Below are 20,569 nucleotides of genomic sequence, written 5' to 3'. Positions count from 1 at the left end.
GCAAAAATATATGATTTTCCATGTATTTCGTGAAATCCTTGGTTTCACTTATCCGCGATGGTCCTTCTCCTGGCCTCTCGGGTTAGCGGGGTTCTACTGTACTATGTAGAGTGGCATTTTATTTTAATTACTTATCTCGTTCAAAAATGAGAGGCAAACAATAATAGAATTGTATGGTTCTGGTAAGATTAGATTCATGTCGTAAGTTTACCTGCACAGTCCACGAACCACTTGATCAGAAATTTTCATTCATTTGGCATAGTCGTTGTCATATTTCGCGTAAAAGGAAACCTGGTACCGTAAAACGCCTGAATGTATACTACACCTTTTGTAAAGAAAACGATTATATTTTAGAAAATAAAACAAAAAATTATCTTTAAATTTGTACTGTTGGTATTAGTAAAGAAAATATACACAGGATGGAAACGAACAAGATTTTTTTAATGAAAATTTATTTGTTTTGCTAACCCTGAACAACATCTCCTCAAATTTATACACTCATTGTAAACAATTCCAATTTCGTAGATCAATCAATAACACAACGGAATTTGTTGGTCACAAGATGTGATAACAGTACTTGGCAGAAATGGTTAATGATAAAAAAAATACAATTTAAACTGATCTGTACTGGACTGTATGAGCTGTATTTTACAGTATAAATCAATTAGTGAATTGAAAAAAATACGCCGTTCTGAGGAGGTTGCATAAATAAAGGCGGATTTCTTTAAATTGAGAAGAGTATCGCCGTAAGTTATGGATTCTTATTTCGTAATATGTACGTCTTTCATTCAAAGATAATTTTGATATTTAAAAAACCTCAATATTTTTTAGTCCATCGCATACAAAATTTTCGATGGTCAGAATAGTTCGAGCAATTTCTGAAAGATCAGTACACCAGGCACCGCTGCCATGGAGCGCAATTCCAGGGGTGTATTCCGTCTGATGGTTAGAAATTTAAACAAAACTTAGCCTTCGAAATAAGCGTACAGCAAACAAATTTGTTAACATTTTTGTCTGTCAAAAAATTGCACTTCTGTTTACCGCTAACATTCGATGGCATCGAAAATCTGGTAATTTACGGCAAATATCGGCAGTTTTCAATAATTTATTACTTTCTCCGTGAAAAGTTCGTTTTGCTTTGTGTAAGCATCGTTATCCTAGAAAAAGTTAACATTCCTCTTTGGAGTGGGCCTCGGTGAAAGCTTTTGTTTGGTTGTTGCGTCTGGCTGCGGTGGTTCACGAAACGCGTCCGCGAAAACGAACAAGGGAAAACTGGAGCAGCTCAACGGAACAATGGATGGTACCGGTGCCGGTTCCGGCTCGAATCTGGACGACAGCCTTTCGACGGCAAGTTTATCAAAACGGCTGAGTTTCGATTGCGGAAATGTTTCATTTGAATTGAGTGAGTTTATGGTCTTAAAACGGCTGAGGGCTTTCGAAGTCCGGAGAATAAGGTTATGTTTCATGTTAATGTTGTTTTAATATTTTAGATCGGAAGAAACGTAAATTCTACGATATGAATGATATTTCGGCCGATGGGAGTACCAGTGGTTTGGACGATCGTAATTTGAGCCAGGAATTTGGTGTTTCTCATTGCTCGGTGCAAAGTCCGTGGGAGAGCCGGCGTATGAAGGCGGATTTAATAGAAGCCAGATCAAGGGTAAGTTCTGCAAAAAGTTAGTTTTTTAAACTTTCTTAGCTACCATTAATTGTATTTGTAATGAGGTTGTTATAAATTAATATTTCGATATGTTTTAAAACTAACTTTGTTCTTCCGCCCACCTGTTCGCAAATCAGCGCCCACCAAAATCCAAAGTGGGCGGTTGACCACATTAAAAATATTTGCTTTAGATTAAAATTTCAAAAAAAAAGCTAAGTTTCTCTTTTTAATAATGATTAATGTTTATTTTGAATATGTAGTGAGTCCTAATATTAAAATTCAAAACTCTTGAATAGCATTTAAACACTTGTTTTTGTAATCAAGAGAATATTTTTCAAGTACATACATAAATAAATTAATAACGGCTTATAGTTTTTTACTGATAACTATTTTTCCATGCCTCAGATCACGATGCTTAAGAAAGAAATAGAACATCAAAACACTGAACTTGCTACTTCGCAACTGAAGAGCCAGCACAAAATATCATCCCTGGAGAAGGAACTTGCTCACTGCACCAAAAAAGTAACGGACCTAGACAAACATCTATCGTTGGTGCGAAAGCGAGAACAATCGGCCAAGGAAGAATTGGTCAAAACCAAGAATCAGTTCAACATTCTCAAGCAATCTTCGGACGACCAGACGTACGAGTTGCGCCGGCAGCTGAAGGATTTGGAGCAAAAGTATGATTACGACACCGGAGAGCTGCAGTCGGAGGTGCGGGACTTGAACCATCAGATGATGGACATCGAAGACCAGCTTTCGATGGCTCAGGAGCAGTGCGACACCTACAAAGAGCTGAACGACACGCTTCAATCGAAAGCAAACGCCTACGACGCCACCGCCAAGGAGCTGGAGAGTGTTCGGGAACAGCTGGCTGAAGCTGAATCCCGGATCAAAAGCTTGGAATACGAGGTGGGAAGCTATGAAGATTGGAAGAGCCTTTCGCAGGTTTCCACTTCTCGGCTGGCCAAGTACACCGAGATGGAAAAAGAGGTCACCCGATTGAAAGAAGAATCCAAAAATTTACATGGGATAATTGGCAACAAAATGTTGCTGGAAGAACAGGTCACCAGCCTAAAAACTCGCTTGGAGAAATATGAGAAAGTCGAAATAGATTCGGCTGATTTGCAAGTAAAAGTTAAAGAATTAGAAAAAGAGTTAGCCGATTGGCGCAAACTGGCCACCGATTTCTGTCCTAAAAACTCGGCACAAAACCCGATCGTAGTGCGTTCCCACATCGATCAGATTTTGCAAAAGGATCTGATCCTGACTAGCGAGAAGAGTTCCGTTAAAAACGAAAAATGTCAGATCCAGGCGGCAATCGAAGAAACCAAAGCCGAGAACGATCAACTCCGCAAGCAGCTGGAAGATCACAAACGATCGCTCAAACACCATCAGACTATCCTGCATCGGGTTCAGAAGAAGCTGCACCTGGTTGTCGGGGAACGAGACTGCTGGAAGCAACTGCTCGACAGCTACGAGCAAGATCTGACCAGTATGTAGCATAAGTTGGTTTATTTAAAATTGAACAGTAGTTTTTAATGGACTTTAATTTTCCATTTCAGTCAATCCATCTGCCGTGAGCAATCATGATCAGCAAATGCGTAGCCGAATCGACATGTTGGAAAAGCAACTGGTTGGGTACCGTGAGCTGAACGCGAGATTGGAGGCAGAGATCCAGACGGCTAAAACCATGCCGGATAGTGGTAAGTTTCAGGGATTAACAATATTTTCTTCAATTGATTTTCATGAGAACACGCTTTTGAGTGTGCACAATAATTTTCTACACGAGATACTTTCTACGCACGGTGCTTTTAGGTTATATAATGGGCAGAATCAAAGAACAATTAAAGGGTTTACTAGTAAGAAGCATTGGAAGAAGGAAGGAATGCCAGTCGGATAATGGGGCGACAATTAAAGTATGACACATAATTTTCTTCAACGCATTCGAGACTAAACGTATTTTTGGGTGCCTCGCCGAGAAGCGAAGCGTTTGTTACGCCATCTAATAAAAATCAATATATAATTACGATTTTTTTTTATAACTTCCATGGTGTGTAATCCGTCTTAAGCGGGTTAAAATGATTTTAAAACACTTTTTTCATTTTAAAACTGCCTAATAGAAGTGAAATTGAAATGACAATTTACACTTAGGTTTAAATTGAAATGACAAAACATAAAAAAGACCAATATTGCAAAGAAAAAAAAACGAAATCTCAAAAGGCAAGTATTTAATTCAGCCTCCTATTTTTTAAGTTCCGAAAAACCGACAGCACCAGCACCAGCATTTCAATGTTATTCCAAGTAGGACCTGGGGAGACTACAAGACATGACACCATACCATTATCGATTTTTAAGCTATCAGATTCTAAGGGTTAAAATACAAAACTTCGAATCTTTAAGGCCTCTAAATCAAGCTCGAATTAGCTTAAATTTTCCACAGATCAGTACTTTAGGCCAATCAACAGAATGTTTATAAGCCTTATACTCTCGTTCTAGGCATGGATTCCGCGCTAACCAGCGAGCAGTACGAGAAACTGCGCCGAGACATTGACACACTGCAGCTGGAGAACGAGCGGTTGAAGAAGCGTAAGAACGAGCTGGAACTGGAACTGGAGAATGTAACCCTCAGGGCAGAAATCAACCGGGACCGGTACAAGGTGATGCAGTACAGCGAAAGTCCCGCTAACGAGGCGTATGAGTCGCACCACAATGAAATCGAAAAGCTTCAGGCGGAAATCGAACGGTTGAAGATACGGAACCGAAAGCTGGAGGAAGGCAACGAAGAGCTGACCTGTCGGCTAAACGACAGTAACATGACGATGAACGTCATGGAGGTGAACACGCTGAAGGCCCAAATTCAGTCACTGGAAGCGAAGAACCAACACATTAAGGAGGTTTATAAATCTGCCAGTAACGAGTTCCGGGAGGTTTGCTATCTGTTGTTCGGTTACCGGGTTGATCGTGTTGGTAACACCAACTATCGGATCTCTAGCATGTACGCGGAGAGCGAGGAGGAGTATTTGAATTTCCGGCTGAACGAGAACGGCATGGTGCTCAACATGCTAGAGACTGCGTACAGTGAAAGTATCACCGATATGGTGACGAGTCACCTGGGAACGCACGGGTCACTACCCGCTTTCCTCAGCACACTTACGTTGGATCTCTTCAATCGAACAACGTTGATGGTTCAAGGCTAGTAACTTTGGTTAGAAATCGTTTAAGAACAGAAAGCTAAACAAGACCGCGCTCTACGATATAGATATTAATTGATCCTTTCCAAAAATGGATAAATATGCAGCGTACAGTTGAATGCAGTTGTGTCGAGTGGTGTTTAATTATAAGTCATTCTTACTACTTAATCGTGATTGTAGCGATTACACATCCATATAAGAGACAAATTGCCCATATTTGTATTTCCTCATTCAAACCTTTGGAACATTTCGATCAAGAAATAAAACTGCATAACAGTGAGATAGGCATAAGTGGCTACTTTTGCAAAGTCTCTTGAATTAAATACAAGGTTTTTTTTATTGATATGATGACAGGAAATTTTTCTAAGGCACCTTGAAGGGTTTAAAAAGAAGAAAATTGGTTTAAGTTTTTATGAAAAATTATCGACCTTGTTACGCCTGTCAATTGGCTGTTGTAGCAGTCCTCATATTCGAAAATTCAACATTTGCTCTCCGCCTTAACGTAGGCCCAGTTTGTCCGCCCCTCGATCGATCTCGAACATAATATCGATTCGCGCGATCGACGGTTTGAGCAATGCGGTTAGACACGCCAGAAGACGCGTTCATACATTCTCCCGTGGGTTTTGAATCGTTCCAGCTAAAAACGATTAGCTACTGCGAATTAGCCGAATCTCTAATCTCTTGAGATTATCTTTTAGAGCTCTCAGGGATTATGAACTTCCGCCGAGGGCGTTTGTAGCAAGATCACTTCCCCTGCACTGAGAGCTCAAGGAGACGATCAGATGTTTTTTGAGCGTGATTGGCAGTGGACGTGTACGTGGGCCGAGCTACACTGAGTCCAAATTAATTTAGATAGCTAATTGTAGAGAAGTGCCAAATGAAAGGTTGCGTGAATGAAAAGCACGTCTTTTCTCAGATCGGTCTCACAGGGACCACGTAGCACCCGCTGCAGCCGACAACAGCATTCGTCGAAAGCGAGACGTTTCGCCAACATAACGTCCCGGTGGGAGTTACGGGAACTCCACGTGGTCAGAGCAGCGCAGTCTATCGTTGCAGTAAACATCTAACAACACTCAGCAGCCGTGTTAGGTCAGGTAGCAAGCCACAGCGTCGGTCAGCGACCTTTGACCCCAGGTCAAGCACAGGCACATCGGCTCGGCACAGGTGGTGAGACGTTCGATATCGACACCTTCAGCGAGCGCCCGTACGGTGCTAGCATAGCCAACAGCATCCAGAGCAGCGTGACTCGTCACATATCAGTCCCGCCAGTCGTCTCTCCGTCGGCTGCGAGTAACAGGAGCGAAGGAATCGGTGAGTCCATTTCAATAACCACACTCATCCGAAAAGCAAACGTTGAATTCACCTGGATTTTCACGTAGGCGCTGATTACGTGAATTTTTTCTTGACTTACGTGAATCATTTGGATGTTAATACAAATTCACTTGATCCGTACGTGAAATTCACATAGCCGTTTGCTGTCAACACAAAGACACATTCGATTTACGTGAAAATCCAGTGATCCGCCAAGCACAAACGGATTTGGTGCATTTTATGTGAGGTTCACGTAGCTCTAAATAACTTACTCATGTAAAATCTATGTGAAAGAATATGGCCAGTTCTCAATATGGCTTCCATCCAACAGTTGTTGCAGGCAGTTAGAGAAATTACGGGTGATGGAACTGATTTTTCGTAAGTATATATACCTAAATATTTCGTTGTGTGATTTTTGTTAACATCTTTTCTCTTTTCAGCAGAATTTGGAATTGAACAGCTGGGACGAACAGGCAACGGCTAACAAGGGACATTAATGAAATTGTCGCGGCGAAATATTTTTAAATAAAAAAGTGAAGTGAAGTGTACAGTGCGTGCTTGGTGTTATATCAATTATTCCAGTAAATAAAATGTGTCTACAAAATCAAAACAATTTTATTTATTTGTTCGGAAAGGACTAACTACATTAACCTACGTTCATCTTTAACAAAATTTATGTGAAAGGCATGTAGCAAAACGAATCCCTATTCACATTCGATCTGCGTTATTTCCACATACCCTTCAAATAGAACTCACCTACACTGCCCCTACTCGCATAACAGTCCCATATGAATTTTCGTCATTTTTCATCTAACCTGACAGTTCGTCATTTTGTACATTTTACTTCAATATGAAACAATAAAAAAAGAGACTTTGTTCTAGAAATTACGAAAAAAATATCAACTAGTGACTGTCCCATATGAAATATACCCGCATAACAGTCCCATATGTGAAATACCACGGATGAAGTTACCTTACTATGTTTCTTTCGGTGAAATGATCTTTTATTTATTGCTTTAAGTCATTTATACAAGATGCAATTCACTTGATATCGAATTATGCACACTACACAGTAAATTTAACTACAGTTTTTGAAAGGCAGGCTAAGATAAAGGAAGGATGGTCTTCCTGTGAGTAAAAACTATCAGAAACAACTAAAAACCATGATAAGGTTCAACTTACAATGTGGAATTCACGAACTACATTTACAAGTTCAGAAATGGTCAAATTTAAGTCTTAGAAGGTAGCTTGGTGAACAAACCATATTCTGTATGGGACTGTTATGCGAGTAGATTTGAAAAAGGTCTCGAATATGCCCGCATAACAGTCCCATAACAAACAAAAATGGTGCTCCAGACCTTACCAGTTGCCAAATTTCGAAAAATTCAGGTCCTACGATTTATTATGACAACCTTGAACATATTCCATTAAACGATTTTTGTTTACACTGAAAGCTGTGCTCACAATTTAAAAATGTATTCCAAAACAGAAAAAGCTGATTTTCTCGCTTGCTCGTTTTTGCATATGGGACTGTTATGAAAGTAGGGGCAGTACAGCGCATATGAAAATTAAGTGAATTTTGCTTGCTGTGCGAGCTCTGATTGCTACTTGAAATTCACGTACACCGAAAAAACTTTTCACATGAACACTACGTGAAAATGTACATGGATTTTTGTCATCATGAAAATCACGTGGAACCTACGTGAATTTCAGGTAGCAATCAGAGCTCGCACAGCAAGCAAAATTCACTTAATTTTCATATGCGCTGTAGGTGAGTTCTATTTGAAGGGTAGATATGTGGAAATAACGCAGATCGAATGTGAATAGGGATTCGTTTTGCTACATGCCTTTCACATAAATTTTGTTAAAGATGAACGTAGGTTAATGTAGTTAGTCCTTTCCGAACAAATAAATAAAATTGTTTTGATTTTGTAGACACATTTTATTTACTGGAATAATTGATATAACACCAAGCACGCACTGTACACTTCACTTCACTTTTTTATTTAAAAATATTTCGCCGCGACAATTTCATTAATGTCCCTTGTTAGCCGTTGCCTGTTCGTCCCAGCTGTTCAATTCCAAATTCTGCTGAAAAGAGAAAAGATGTTAACAAAAATCACACAACGAAATATTTAGGTATATATACTTACGAAAAATCAGTTCCATCACCCGTAATTTCTCTAACTGCCTGCAACAACTGTTGGATGGAAGCCATATTGAGAACTGGCCATATTCTTTCACATAGATTTTACATGAGTAAGTTATTTAGAGCTACGTGAACCTCACATAAAATGCACCAAATCCGTTTGTGCTTGGCGGATCACTGGATTTTCACGTAAATCGAATGTGTCTTTGTGTTGACAGCAAACGGCTATGTGAATTTCACGTACGGATCAAGTGAATTTGTATTAACATCCAAATGATTCACGTAAGTCAAGAAAAAATTCACGTAATCAGCGCCTACGTGAAAATCCAGGTGAATTCAACGTTTGCTTTTCGGATGAGTGTAGGTTCCACGTGATTTTCATGATGACAAAAATCCATGTACATTTTCACGTAGTGTTCATGTGAAAAGTTTTTTCGGTGCAGTGATTGGCATTGAAGGGGTCATCCATATATGATTCTCTAGTTGAGGATTTGTGCATTTCCTGAACGACGGTGATGTGATTTCCGTTTTGCGCAACATTTAGTGTCGAGGCCGAATTTCCGTTGCATCCTTTACGGAAGCCCCACTATCAAAAAGCATAAAATTCGAGTGTGACAAGCTATGCTGCTCGAAAGCTTGTCGCATGAAAACACGCACGTATGGGGAGGTATAACTTTAGGCGTTTAAAAATTGCACGCAAATGGGTTAGATAGGGTTTCGATTTAAAACGTTAAATGATTTCTTTAAAGTTAGTGAATAAATTCTAATATATATTGTAAATTGTTATTCGATTGTTTTCTTCGATTGATTGAAGATTTTGACCACTCTTGGGGATTCCGGGGAAGGACTAGGGAGTTCCATGTGCAAATAAGCTGTCATTACAATTGGGGAACGGGAGATCGTTAGCTCGGTGATGATATTACCTGGTAGGAGCAATCTTTAACTGAGAAGTTCTTTTGGTCTATTTCATGTGGTTCGAATTCGGGATAATGCGTTAGTTTCGTCGCTTTTGGGTTAGGCGCCCAACGTGGGGCATCAAGATGTAGCCGCCACTGACCGATCCCTTACTGGCGTACGACTTAAGCGCCACTCCGTTAGGAGATCGTAAGCCAGTAAGGGATCGGTCAGTGGCGGCTACACTGTGCAGGAAGCAAGTAACTGGAAATTGAAAGGGGAAGGAAGGGAACTGCAAAGCTCACTCACAGGTAGGAATAACGAACGAATGTAAATAAAAAAACTTAGTTACCTAAATATTCTTTATCTTTCAATGTTCTTATTTTCGAAGAATCGCAGAGTTAGCTTAAAAAATATTTTGTTAGACTTAATCCAGGGACACCGTTCTTTCAAAAAGAAATCAAAAACCGAGGCATTGGATAAAGTGGTAAGTTTATTGACGTATCGAAAACTTAGGAGTTTTGTTTGTTTGTTTCATTTGTTCATATCTTTTCCGTTTCTAGTAACTAATTAATAATACTGTACACTTAGCCAATCCGAAAAAAGGGATAGGGACGGGGTAGGGCGCAAAATTGGGGAAGTAAGAGGGTCCTTAAGTTCAACAACCTGTTGCTGCACACACATCGTTTGGTTTGGTTTGATACTTCTTATTACAATGTAAGGGGACCAATACATCTGTGTGTGAGTTTCTCTTAGTTGTAGCTTTTGCTTGCTTCGAATCGGTTACATAACTTTTAGTTGTTAAGTGTCTAGTTTTGCTAAATTTAAAGTTTCCTAAAATAATATTTGGTAAATTTTGATTTATTCAACCACGTGCTCTTTTTTCGATCGATCATTGATCTGTCTTTTTTAGTCGCTATATTTTTTGAGCGGTAAAATTTACTTGTTTTTGTTAGTCACTTCCAAAACCTTCTGCCTGTTAGTTTTTTTCGTTTCGAATTCTTTTTAGTTTTTTTTTTAAATTTTTACTACTCATATCATGTCAGTTTTTTCATTGCTAGTGGTTCCGATATTTAGACGTTTGCTGCAATACGAGACCGACTCCACAGTTTGTCTTGGTTTATTTATTTTTTGTTAATTGTATTCTGTTGCGTTGATAAGTTCCTAGTTAAGAGATGTAAAAATGACAAGTTTCGACACATTTAGTAAATATCGCTGGCGGTGCACTAGAGAATAATTATATCTTGATAATACAGTGTTGTACGAGTGTGTGTATGTGTAAATATAGCGCAATTGCAATAAATATAATCACTATATAATATATCTCTGTGTGAGTGTATTAATGTTTTATTACTTAAACGTTGTCCGATCACTTTCCTATAGCTTTAAAAGTAGACGAGAAAATAAAGTTTCATCGTGCTTATTTTTCCTTTGTTTGATTTAGAATAATAGAACCTTTTCCTTTTTTTGCTCACAGTTTAAAATATCAAGCGCACAAAAGCTGCTGCTCAACTCATATTGGTTTCCGTTTTGCTTTTTTTTTTATAGAATAAACATACAACGATATTAGATTCAAAACTTGAACAATATGAAAATAATCATCAACCTCTTACAATAATCGCGTGCTTTAAAGGTAACTTTTTTTAGATTTGAAATTTATTTCAGCTCTGAACAGACATTTCCTTAATTGCAATTCAAAATCACTAGATTTACGTTTGTGTTGTGATACATTTTAAAGTTTTAACTATTCCGTTTACATTTTCGTTCTCTATTTCAAAATAAGACGTTTCCTACAATTTCTTCCATTATGCTTTAATTTTGATTATACATATAACTGTTCTCTTTTTTCATCAATGGATTACAATACTTCGGTGCTGGTGGTCCCGAAAGAATTTTTTTTTTTGGTTTGACCGGTAGGGGTTAAGAGGATTTTACCTGTCGTTGTGGTGGTTGATTGGGGGTTGTAATGTGGTTGATGTTGTTGTAGTTGAAGGCTGTTGGAGGTGTAATCTGGATAAATGTTGTGCTCTCTAATCTGTGCTGTGAAAAATTGGGTTCTAGATCTAGAAAAAGAAATCCATCGAAAACGGATTAGTGGAAGCATGGAATCGGGGTCTTGACATGGTTGATTGGGGTGACTTTAGGTAGAGTTTCTACGACTTTCTAAGCCCAAACAACTTAATTCCTACGAATATGGAAAATCAAGATTCAAAGTAGCGGAAGCAATTCTCTCTGCGGTTTTAAGGAATTTTTAAGTTTAATTTGCGTATATGTTTCGTGCAAGCGTTTCAGTTGGCGCCATTTATTATTTGGGTATTAAAGAAGACTAGTTTCCTTTTAATTTTTCTCTTTCAACTATGGAATATTCAGTACTCAAGCATTCGGTTGAAGATTTGTTAATTTGACTTAGTTTTATCTAGTTTGTGCCCATTGGAATTCTCTTAGAAGATTTTTTGCCTTTACACCTTCAAACCTCTTTGAACGTGGATGAATATGAACGAATGATTCTATTTTGATTGTATCTTCTTTTTCTCCTCATTCGAAATTGATACTATCTACTCACTATTGAATTTAAAACGGTTTTCATCTGGTGGGTTTATTTTTGCTACAGAACTTCTCTTCTAACACTCAATATGCCTTCCCAAGTAACACAGATTATGCCAACTAGCATTAGGAAGTTTTATTATGGTTTAATTATGGCATTTTTTTGTGCAGCTCGTTTTATAACGGTTTTATTATGGTCATGCAGAATGCTTATATTTTTTTTCGACCATATGTTTGCAGATGGTTTTGAAAACGCTAATAAAACTTTTATTAAACATACTGTTTTAGTTATTTTGAAAGAGTTATGAATGCTTTTTTAAAACTATAATAAAACACAAACTTAGAAGTTTGCTCCAAGCTTTCTTTTGCATGTTCTATAATAGCACTCAGTGCCTGATTATTAAACCGCCATAAAACTTAGTGACAGTTCTCGATCAAAATGTCAAAACAGGACACGCTCAGATTAGATAGCACAAATTTGAATTGGAACTCCCATTTTTACACATTTTTGGTAAGTTATGCGTGTTGGTTTTGAGTTTAAATTGAAAAAATACATCTTTGAAAACTTGAAATCACCGAAAGTGGTATGAATATCTTTACAATATGAGTATTGAGTGAAAGGGCCCAAATAGTAGGAAAAAAAAGCTTGACGCCATCATTAATTCAAGATGGCGGCTTCCTCTTTTATTTTCAAAGCTGAAAATTACTGAAAATATCGTGAAACCTTCACAATATGGTTATAAGGTGAAAGTAATAAACGAGTAGAAGTCAAATTTCGTTGCCCGTCGCCATCTTAAATCCAAGATGGCGGCTACCACTCAACTTAAAAATACTGTAAATGACTGAAAATCGCATAAAACCTATATTATAGGGGTATAAGTTAAAAGAAATCAATCGGTAGAAGTTGAATTACGCTATCTTACGCCATCTTGAAATCCAAGATGGCGGCTTCCGCTAAACTTTAAAATGTAGTGAATGACTTAAAATGACATGAAACCCAAATTGGTAGTGGGTGAAGGGGTTTACGAGTAGAAGTCGAATATTGCTATCTTACGCCATCTTGAAATCCAAGATGGCAGCTTTCTATAAACTTAAAAAATGCTCTAAATCATTGAATATCGCATGAAACCTCCAAAATATGGATATTTGTCAATTGGGATAAGCTATAAAAAGTTTATTTTTGCATTCTGACGCAATCTTGAAATCCAGGATGGTGGCTTCAGCTGAACTTAAAAATACTGTAAATGAATGAAAATAGCATGAAACTCCCAAATATATTGTATTGGGTGCTAAGGCTAAATGATAGAAGTCAAATATCTTTTTTCGCGTTTCTCTAAAAATCTGTAAGTGACTGAAAATCCCACAAAAACTACCATAATACAGACCCCGTTCGTTTTTGGCAACATTCGATTTTGGAAACATCGAATTTGGCACATGTGCCAAAATCAGACGGTTGACAGAAACAACATAACCTTATAGTTTTCGCTAGAATAAGACCAATACAATATAGACATAATAGCATGATAGGAATAAAAGAATTACATAAATGGCAAAAAAAATCAAAAACTATAAACAAAACAAGAAAAGTTCTAAATGCATTAGAAACATAATGAAAAAATAATAAAAATGATTTAAAATGATCTAAATTGTTTTAAAATAGTAGTTTTAATGTAGTATTACGTGAAAAAAAGTTGTGTTCAAGCGATTTTCATTGATTAACAGCATTTTAAATTCAGTGGAAGCTGCCATCATGGATTTCAAGATGGCGTCGGAAAGAAAAAAATCGACATCTTCTAGCTTAGCCTTTTCATTCAATACTCGTATAGTGGTGGTTTAATGCGGCTTTTTGTCAGCATTAAGCATTAAAAGTTGAGCGGATGCCGCCATCTTGGATTTCAAGATGGCGTCGGATAGCGAAATTCGACTTCTACTCGTTTAGCACTTTCACCCGATACCCATTTTGTTGGGGTTTCATGCGATTTCAAGTCATTTACACCATTTTAAAGTTCAGCGGAAGCCGCCATCTTGGATTTCAAGATGGCGTCAGACAACGAAATTTGACTTCAACTCATGATTTATTCCACGGGTCATTGAAAACCAATCCCTTTTCATTCAAAAAGTCTGTCCTCATTTACTGTACTAATGATTACCAACTCAGAAATGAGGAACTCAACCTTAGCGTGTAATTGGTTTGCTTGCGAGAGAAACGTCAAATCGTAGCTTTTTTTGGGGTCATCATTAAACCATAATAAAACTATGAATTGACTCACGCCATGTTGGTTGCAAAATCGAAGGGTACAAAATGACGCCATGTTGATGGATTCACAATGCCAGCATTGGAAAATATTTTTTCAGGCCTTTTTTCCATCAATCCCATCATGATTGACCATCAGATTTGACGAGGCGCATTTATTTTAAGATACTATTTCATATACATTTTACCTAAAATCTTGACTGGCAGTAGAAAAGACGCTCATTATATGGGTAAAACATTGGTTTTTTAGCTATTAATTTTACCAGATTCATATCTGAATAATGCAATCATCATTCATCAACCATTACGGTTGCTGGAAAAAACAAAAAAAAAAACTCCGAGAACTGACAGAACCGAAAAAAACAAAAATTTCTAACATGTTTTATAATAGCTTTTTAAAAGCTTTGGTGACCAATATTGATGACTAACAATGATTGGTCATGATGACGTTCCTAGGATAGGGCCAAATAGCCTAATTTTGGCTTTATTAGAGCCCAGGTGATGTTATAGAATGTACTTTAGCTTTTTATGAAGATTAATGCTATGGTCCAAACGACATTTTGCTGACCATAATAAAGCTTAAATTGTTACTTGGGTTTGCTGTTTAAGATTTCACATTTATTTATTTTACTCTCAAAATAAGTTTTCTCAAACTATTTTCATGGATTTCTGACCAAATCAGTTTTGAAAGTGGAAAAAAAAAATTCTCAACACTAGACTTTCAAAATACATTGTAAATCTTCATAAAGGAAATATAAAAAGTCAATAAATCTTAATGACCTCAAAATCATCAAAAACCAAGAATTAAGCCTTAAAGATTCAACAGCAATTCTTCTAGCTAACTAAGGGCCTTTCTAACAGATGCTTCTTGTGATGCTTTAATAACCTTAATCATAATTTCAGGAAACCTCACATTTCATGTTCAAATTTTTGTATTAGGGATTATAACCTTAACATTGTTCTCTTGTCATCTAAACAAAAACCAATACTGCTGTTATCCTCTAGATATGCGACTTACTTTAAAACTTTACTCACTAGATATACAGTGTATACTTTTTAATGGTTCACCAGTCAAATGGTTTTACAGTTATGTTTTTTTTTCTTTTCTCTGTTTCAAATGCCTTTGGCTTAGCATCACGCATGTTTGTAATTGATTCCATTTCCGAGTACCCTATTTAATTATTTGCACCCTCATTCAAAGAAGCTACCCAAACTAGCACGCAGTTGCGTGATTTGATAGAACCTTTTTTTTACTTTTTAGTTAATCGTTTTTTTCTTCTTCATTTTCCTTAGTTTAACACTTTTTATCCTTGGATTAGAGACTTTCCAGTAGCACACACGTGGATGGGGACGATTACAAGTTGTTTTCTTAGTTTTTTTTCCTATTCTTTACTGTTTCCGGATTTAGCACCTTTTATTATAGAGTAGGGTAGTGTCCATTAATAGGGTCTTTCGAATTAGTCCAATTGTTAAAATCCTATACTTTAGCAAATTAAATAAAAAAAAAAGAATCTGTTAATAGTTTGCTACTCTATGCAATTGGATATTTGCTGCTTGGGTAGGTATATATAGAGTCCGTTGTTGTAAAATTTAATCACACAAGAGCCTTTTTTGTCTTGCGGAAATCAGTCGAGTTTAGTTGGTTTCTTTTAAAGTTTACACAATTTATCCTTGCTTGCCCTAGAGAGCTAGACACCTTACTACATAATCGAGATTCGGTGATGGTTTAATTTGTGTTTTGTATTGAAATACGTCTCTTTGATATATCAAGAGTGATGGATCCAGTCAGGGGGTTCAATCATTAGAAAGTGACAAAAAATAATAAAAAAGTCATGTTTTAATTGAAAGCAAGAATGAGGAATCAATTTAAAAAATAAGTGATCTGCAAACTATGATGCAATCAACTAAAACGAATCCCTTATTGATGAATTCTCTTCAGTAAATAAAGAACCTTGTAAAATACGGGCACTTGGTTTCAAAGTTTGCATCCCAAAATCTGGGCAATTTTCAAACAAACTTGGACAAAACCCGGAAAAAACTTAGAAAACTTTTATTTCTCGAAATATTCACTCATATTTAGCTTGACTCGAAGAATTTGGTTCGAAATTTTAATTTTGATGCCAAATGATCAAAAATGCATGAAACGTCGAAAATCTGTTGTTAGCTGTAAACAAAAAGTTTCGGCCAAAAAATCGATGTTTTACCATTTTTTTTTTAGTAAACAACATATCACGACGTCAAAGTAGAAGTCAATTTTTTGAGTTAACACCAGTTTTATGCAGTTTAAGTTCTTTGGCTAAAAATTTTAAATTTCGATTTACTTTGGTCCTCTCTGAGGTGATTTTTGAGAATAAAAAAAACCGAAACTTTGAGCATTTTAAGGGAACCTCAAATTTAGTTCAATTGAGCTTAAATTTTGCACAGGTCAGTATTTTGGGCCAATCTACAAAATGTATATGGTCGGTTTGCTATACCAATGAAGTTTCTTGTCTTGTCCGAGAACTGTTGGGCTCTTATCTGCAGCTTTCAGCTGCCAAAGGGGTTAACTCTACGGTGGATCAAGAGCACTCGGCAAGGCAAACGATTAACTGTAACCAGTAAACATGAATCGGCAGAGAGGTAACTCAAATCGACAGAGGGATCGTAACGATCTCTCTTGCGATTTTGCATCATCTTATCGGCAGAGAGGAACACACCATACGCGTGCCTTGAGTGAGTGCCACGAGATAATCTAAGACACGCCCTCCAGAGAAACACACGAAAACAATCCGAATCGTGTTTGTATGTTTCCCTTCGAGACGCGTGTTTGCCTGCCTGAGAAGTCGACTGCTACGATTGAAAGAACGCATTAAAAAAAAAAACGGAGATAAAATGCGAGCACATCGTACGAGTGTACGATTCAAACCGATTTCGCATGTACGCATTCGTATTCGTTGCCTCTAATTAAGGAGTTTGGGTTGGGTGTTCCGCCCCAAGTAACATTTAATGTTTTATAGCAGGCTACTAGATCAAGTTTTGATTTAAAAGGGAGTTGAGGAGTCAAATAAAACTATCGGTGTTACTTGGGGCCCCTACCCAGTAAGCGCGTCCTCTCAAAAATCGACAGAGCATGCAAAAAATTGAGAGTTGAGTCCATTAACTTAGAATAAAACGGTTTATTTCGGCGACACTCCAAGAATGCAAATATTTCCATTCGGTTTGTCCTGCCGAGATACCTAGAGGCAACGAATACGAATGTGTACATGCGAAATCAGTTTGAATCGTACACTCGTACGGTGTAGTCGTAGCAGTCGACTTCTCAGGCAGGCAAACACGCTTCTCGAAGGGAAACATACAAACACGATTCGGATTGTTTTCGTGTGTTTCTCTGGAGGGCGTGTCTTAGATTATTTCATAGCACTCACTAAAGGCACGCGAATGGTGTGTTAGTCTCTGCAGATTAGATGAAGCAAAATCGCAAGAGAGATCGTTACGATCCCTCTGTCGATTTGAGTTACCTCTCTGCCGATTCATGTTTACTGGTTATGAGTGGTACTGGACTCATGAGTTGCGAGTGGTCTCTCATGAGTTTCGCCTCACGATCCGTACGAAGCCTGGTTATGCATGCTAAAGAGAAAATTGATCTTCAGACCATCGGAAGCAGAAGCAGACAAAAAGGAGTACCAAAAAGGCTGAATGCGTGAAATCGAGGGCTCGGAAACTCTACGATAAACTTCTGACCAAGAATTTTGGTTGTGTTATCATGGATGATGAAACCCACATTAAACTCGACTATACCCAAGTAACATTTGATGTTTTCTAGCAGGCTTCTAGACCAAGTTTAGGTTTCATAAGAGGCTTTAATAGGCTTACAAAACAATCGGTGTTACTTGAGATACTGCCTGAACTACAATTTTACACCTCACCGAAGGGAAAGGATGTTCCTGCATCAGTGAAAGCCAATTATTTTGAAAAATTTGCAAAGTAAGGTTCCGCAACAAACATTTTAGCTTCTTAAAAACGGTAATTTGTTGAAAAAAAGCTGAGCTAAAGCGTAATTGCTGTTTCAGCTTGCTGGCTGAATAAAGACAAACTGAAACCATGTTTCAACGTTTAAAGAAGTCTTAGTGCAGCCAACGGGAGAAGTTGAAGAATTGTTTCTATCACATTTTTTCAGCCTTTGATCAACCATTTGCTACCATTGGAATTTGACAGACCATGAACTGTGGTAAAGCTGCCATGCATGATGGCGGCTAGATTGAAGTGAAAGAAAAATTTTTGATGTCCTTATTTGATGTCATCAAGAGTGGATTTTCTCATGAATTGGGTTTTTGGTGCTCAAAATTGGAAAAAAAATCATTTCTCCTACACTTTACATGAAGTAAATCTTCAGTTGAGAGACATTTTCGTCGCCACAAATTTTTCATCGCATCGCCGACTTATGATTGTGTCTGCGTACTGCGGAATGCGACCAACAGGCCAGAGGTTTAAAGTTCAGGGCATTTTCAACAAAAAAAAACATCACAGAAGGATAAAAATGGGTTCCAAACATCGGATAGTATTGGTAATTTTTTTTTGTTTTTTTTAAGTTGACGTTTGCTGAATACCTCCCCAATTCAAGGTAATTAAAGGCTGAAGACACGAGAATTAGTGAATTTTGGAGCCTTTTTTTCAGCCAGATTGCTGATTAAAAATTGAGTCTCGATATTTTTTCAGTGCTTTTGGTGTGGCAAGTCGTATGTGAATGCGATTAAATGTCTCGTCCACTCATAATCACAGTGAAATTTACGTGCAAGAATTAGTCCTGATCACGCTTCGTGCCACTACTCTGAGGATGCAAAGTGGTATGAAGTCAACAACAAGGTCACATGCTAACCGAAAGACATGAACCCACCAAACTGTGCAGAGATTCGTCCAATCGAAATTTTTTGGCTTTGACGAAGGCAAATCTGGAGAAACACATGAAACCAGCGAATAGTGTTGAAAAATTCAAGCAAGATAGGCTTGAAGCGGTAAACATAGTCCGAGAAAGCACTGTTCAAAAGCTGATGAGTAGTGTTAAAAGAGGTAAGTAATCTCGCCACCCTACAAAAACTAATGCTGAATGAATTATAAATTGAATGAAAATACTATTCAGCAGCATGTTTGAAAATAAAAATGTTTTTTTTAAATCATTGTTTCGTTTGTTTAAGAAAGAAAGTGTATTTATAATTTTTGGAACAGTCTATAGTGTTGCCTTAATACGTAATTCTGCGTGAAAAGTATTACGCAGGAAAGAAACTTTCTCGAATGAGGTAAAATTTAGTAGAAATGCATAGGAGAACAATCCATATGAGGACGTAGATATTGAAATGTAGATACTGAAATGTTTAAATTCAGTATCTGACTGGTCAATGGCTATTTTCAAAATTGCAGTTATACTGGTTTTACATGTGCTTCCACGGATTTTCATTTACATAAAGGAACAATGTTCGGGAAAGGAAATGCAGCACGAGCTTCTCTCATAGCGTCCGTCAAAAATGTCATGCGCAAAATCCACAAAGTTACATTACCAGTCCACCCATTGAAACTGCGTGAGAAAGCTGGAACAACAGCAATATCGTAAGGCGTGTTTGTTCACCTTGGAATTAATCAAATACCGTGAAGCGGAAACAAATGTATATATTGCTGTGTCTCGACCTTGACTCTCCAATATTTTTTAACCAGTTTTCCATTATTAAATGTTATGTTATATGTTTAGAATTCCTGATAATTCATTTGTCAAATTATTTCTCAAGAAAGTTTCAATAATAATACAATAATGCAATAATACAACCGAATTTTGTTGTGACTATTAAAAAAGATGGAAAAGTATAACTTGAAATGCAAAAAAAACTGAATTTATTAAAAAAGGTTCTTACCTTATCTGCGAGATAGGTATAATACTTCACTCTTCAATTGAACCCCTTGACGTGTACTGTAAACCTAAAAATGTTGTATCTGTGTAAATCAACATTTACCGGAAACACCATCTACTAAGAGCGAGATCTTCTTCATTAATAAAGTTTGATTGTTTCACTCCTGCTTTCACTTGCCTACTATATCGAATTAACTAGTTTAGTACACTCGATTGCTTACGATTACTCAAGTATGATAACCTGAAGTACGCTCCCTGCATCATCACCGTCATCTTCATCTTCATAAACGTCTTCTACGCGTCTATGTGCGTCTTCTGTTTGGAGGCGTCGGCGTCGGCGGCCAGCAGCAGCAGCAGCAGCGTCGTCGTCAGCGCAAATTCAAGCCTGCTGAATCGAACTCAAAAACGCAGGATCAACCGAAGCTACTTTAGCCGTTAAAAACGCATGCATGCAAAAGAGCAAACTTTGCAGAACTTGGCATTCGAGCTCCTAGAAATATACAGAGAAAAAAGACAAAAAATAGAAGGACAAGAAAACCAACTATTGGAAAAGTGTTTTTTTCCTATTTTTTTTTATCGCTCGAGGAAAGAAATATGAAAATAGCGAAACGGAAAAGACGAAAAAAAAACGAACACAGAAATATATTGAAAAACAACTATCAATAAAGAGGATCGAAAAAAACTTCCA

General features: G+C 37.4%; 2 protein-coding genes across 2 annotated transcripts in view; one reads left to right on the top strand and one right to left on the bottom strand.

The window, feature by feature from the left end:
- The first annotated feature begins 1,002 nt into the window (after positions 1–1,002).
- On the top strand, positions 1,003–5,175 carry LOC129753787 (mitotic spindle assembly checkpoint protein MAD1). Its single transcript, XM_055749634.1, has 5 exons — positions 1,003–1,402; positions 1,491–1,660; positions 2,066–3,155; positions 3,226–3,366; positions 4,160–5,175. The coding sequence occupies exons 1-5, from the start codon at positions 1,294–1,296 to the stop codon at positions 4,858–4,860; spliced, it is 2,211 nt and encodes a 736-aa protein (XP_055605609.1). The 5' UTR covers positions 1,003–1,293; the 3' UTR covers positions 4,861–5,175.
- A 4,508-nt stretch (positions 5,176–9,683) lies between these two features.
- LOC129757451 (gamma-1-syntrophin) overlaps positions 9,684–20,569 on the bottom strand; it is a 246,880-nt gene continuing 235,994 nt past the window's right edge. The window contains exon 10 of the mRNA XM_055754684.1: positions 9,684–20,371. Coding sequence (XP_055610659.1) covers positions 20,261–20,371 — 111 coding nt within the window. The 3' untranslated portion in view covers positions 9,684–20,260. The remainder of the gene's footprint in view (positions 20,372–20,569) is intronic.

Source organism: Uranotaenia lowii, chromosome 3, assembly GCF_029784155.1.
Source record: "Uranotaenia lowii strain MFRU-FL chromosome 3, ASM2978415v1, whole genome shotgun sequence".
Classification (NCBI taxonomy): Eukaryota; Metazoa; Arthropoda; class Insecta; order Diptera; family Culicidae; genus Uranotaenia; species Uranotaenia lowii.
This window is presented reverse-complemented; position numbering and strand designations above follow the sequence as displayed.

What these genes read in the sequence shown, in the direction of transcription:
- LOC129753787 (XM_055749634.1), top strand. Translation starts at nt 1,294, where the DNA reads ATGGATGGTACCGGTGCCGGTTCCGGCTCGAATCTGGACGACAGCCTT. An exon ending in TAATAGAAGCCAGATCAAGG is followed by an intron (nt 1,661 to 2,065) that starts GTAAGTTCTGCA and finishes TCCATGCCTCAG; the next exon opens with ATCACGATGCTTAAGAAAGA. An exon ending in CTACGAGCAAGATCTGACCA is followed by an intron (nt 3,156 to 3,225) that starts GTATGTAGCATA and finishes TTTCCATTTCAG; the next exon opens with TCAATCCATCTGCCGTGAGC.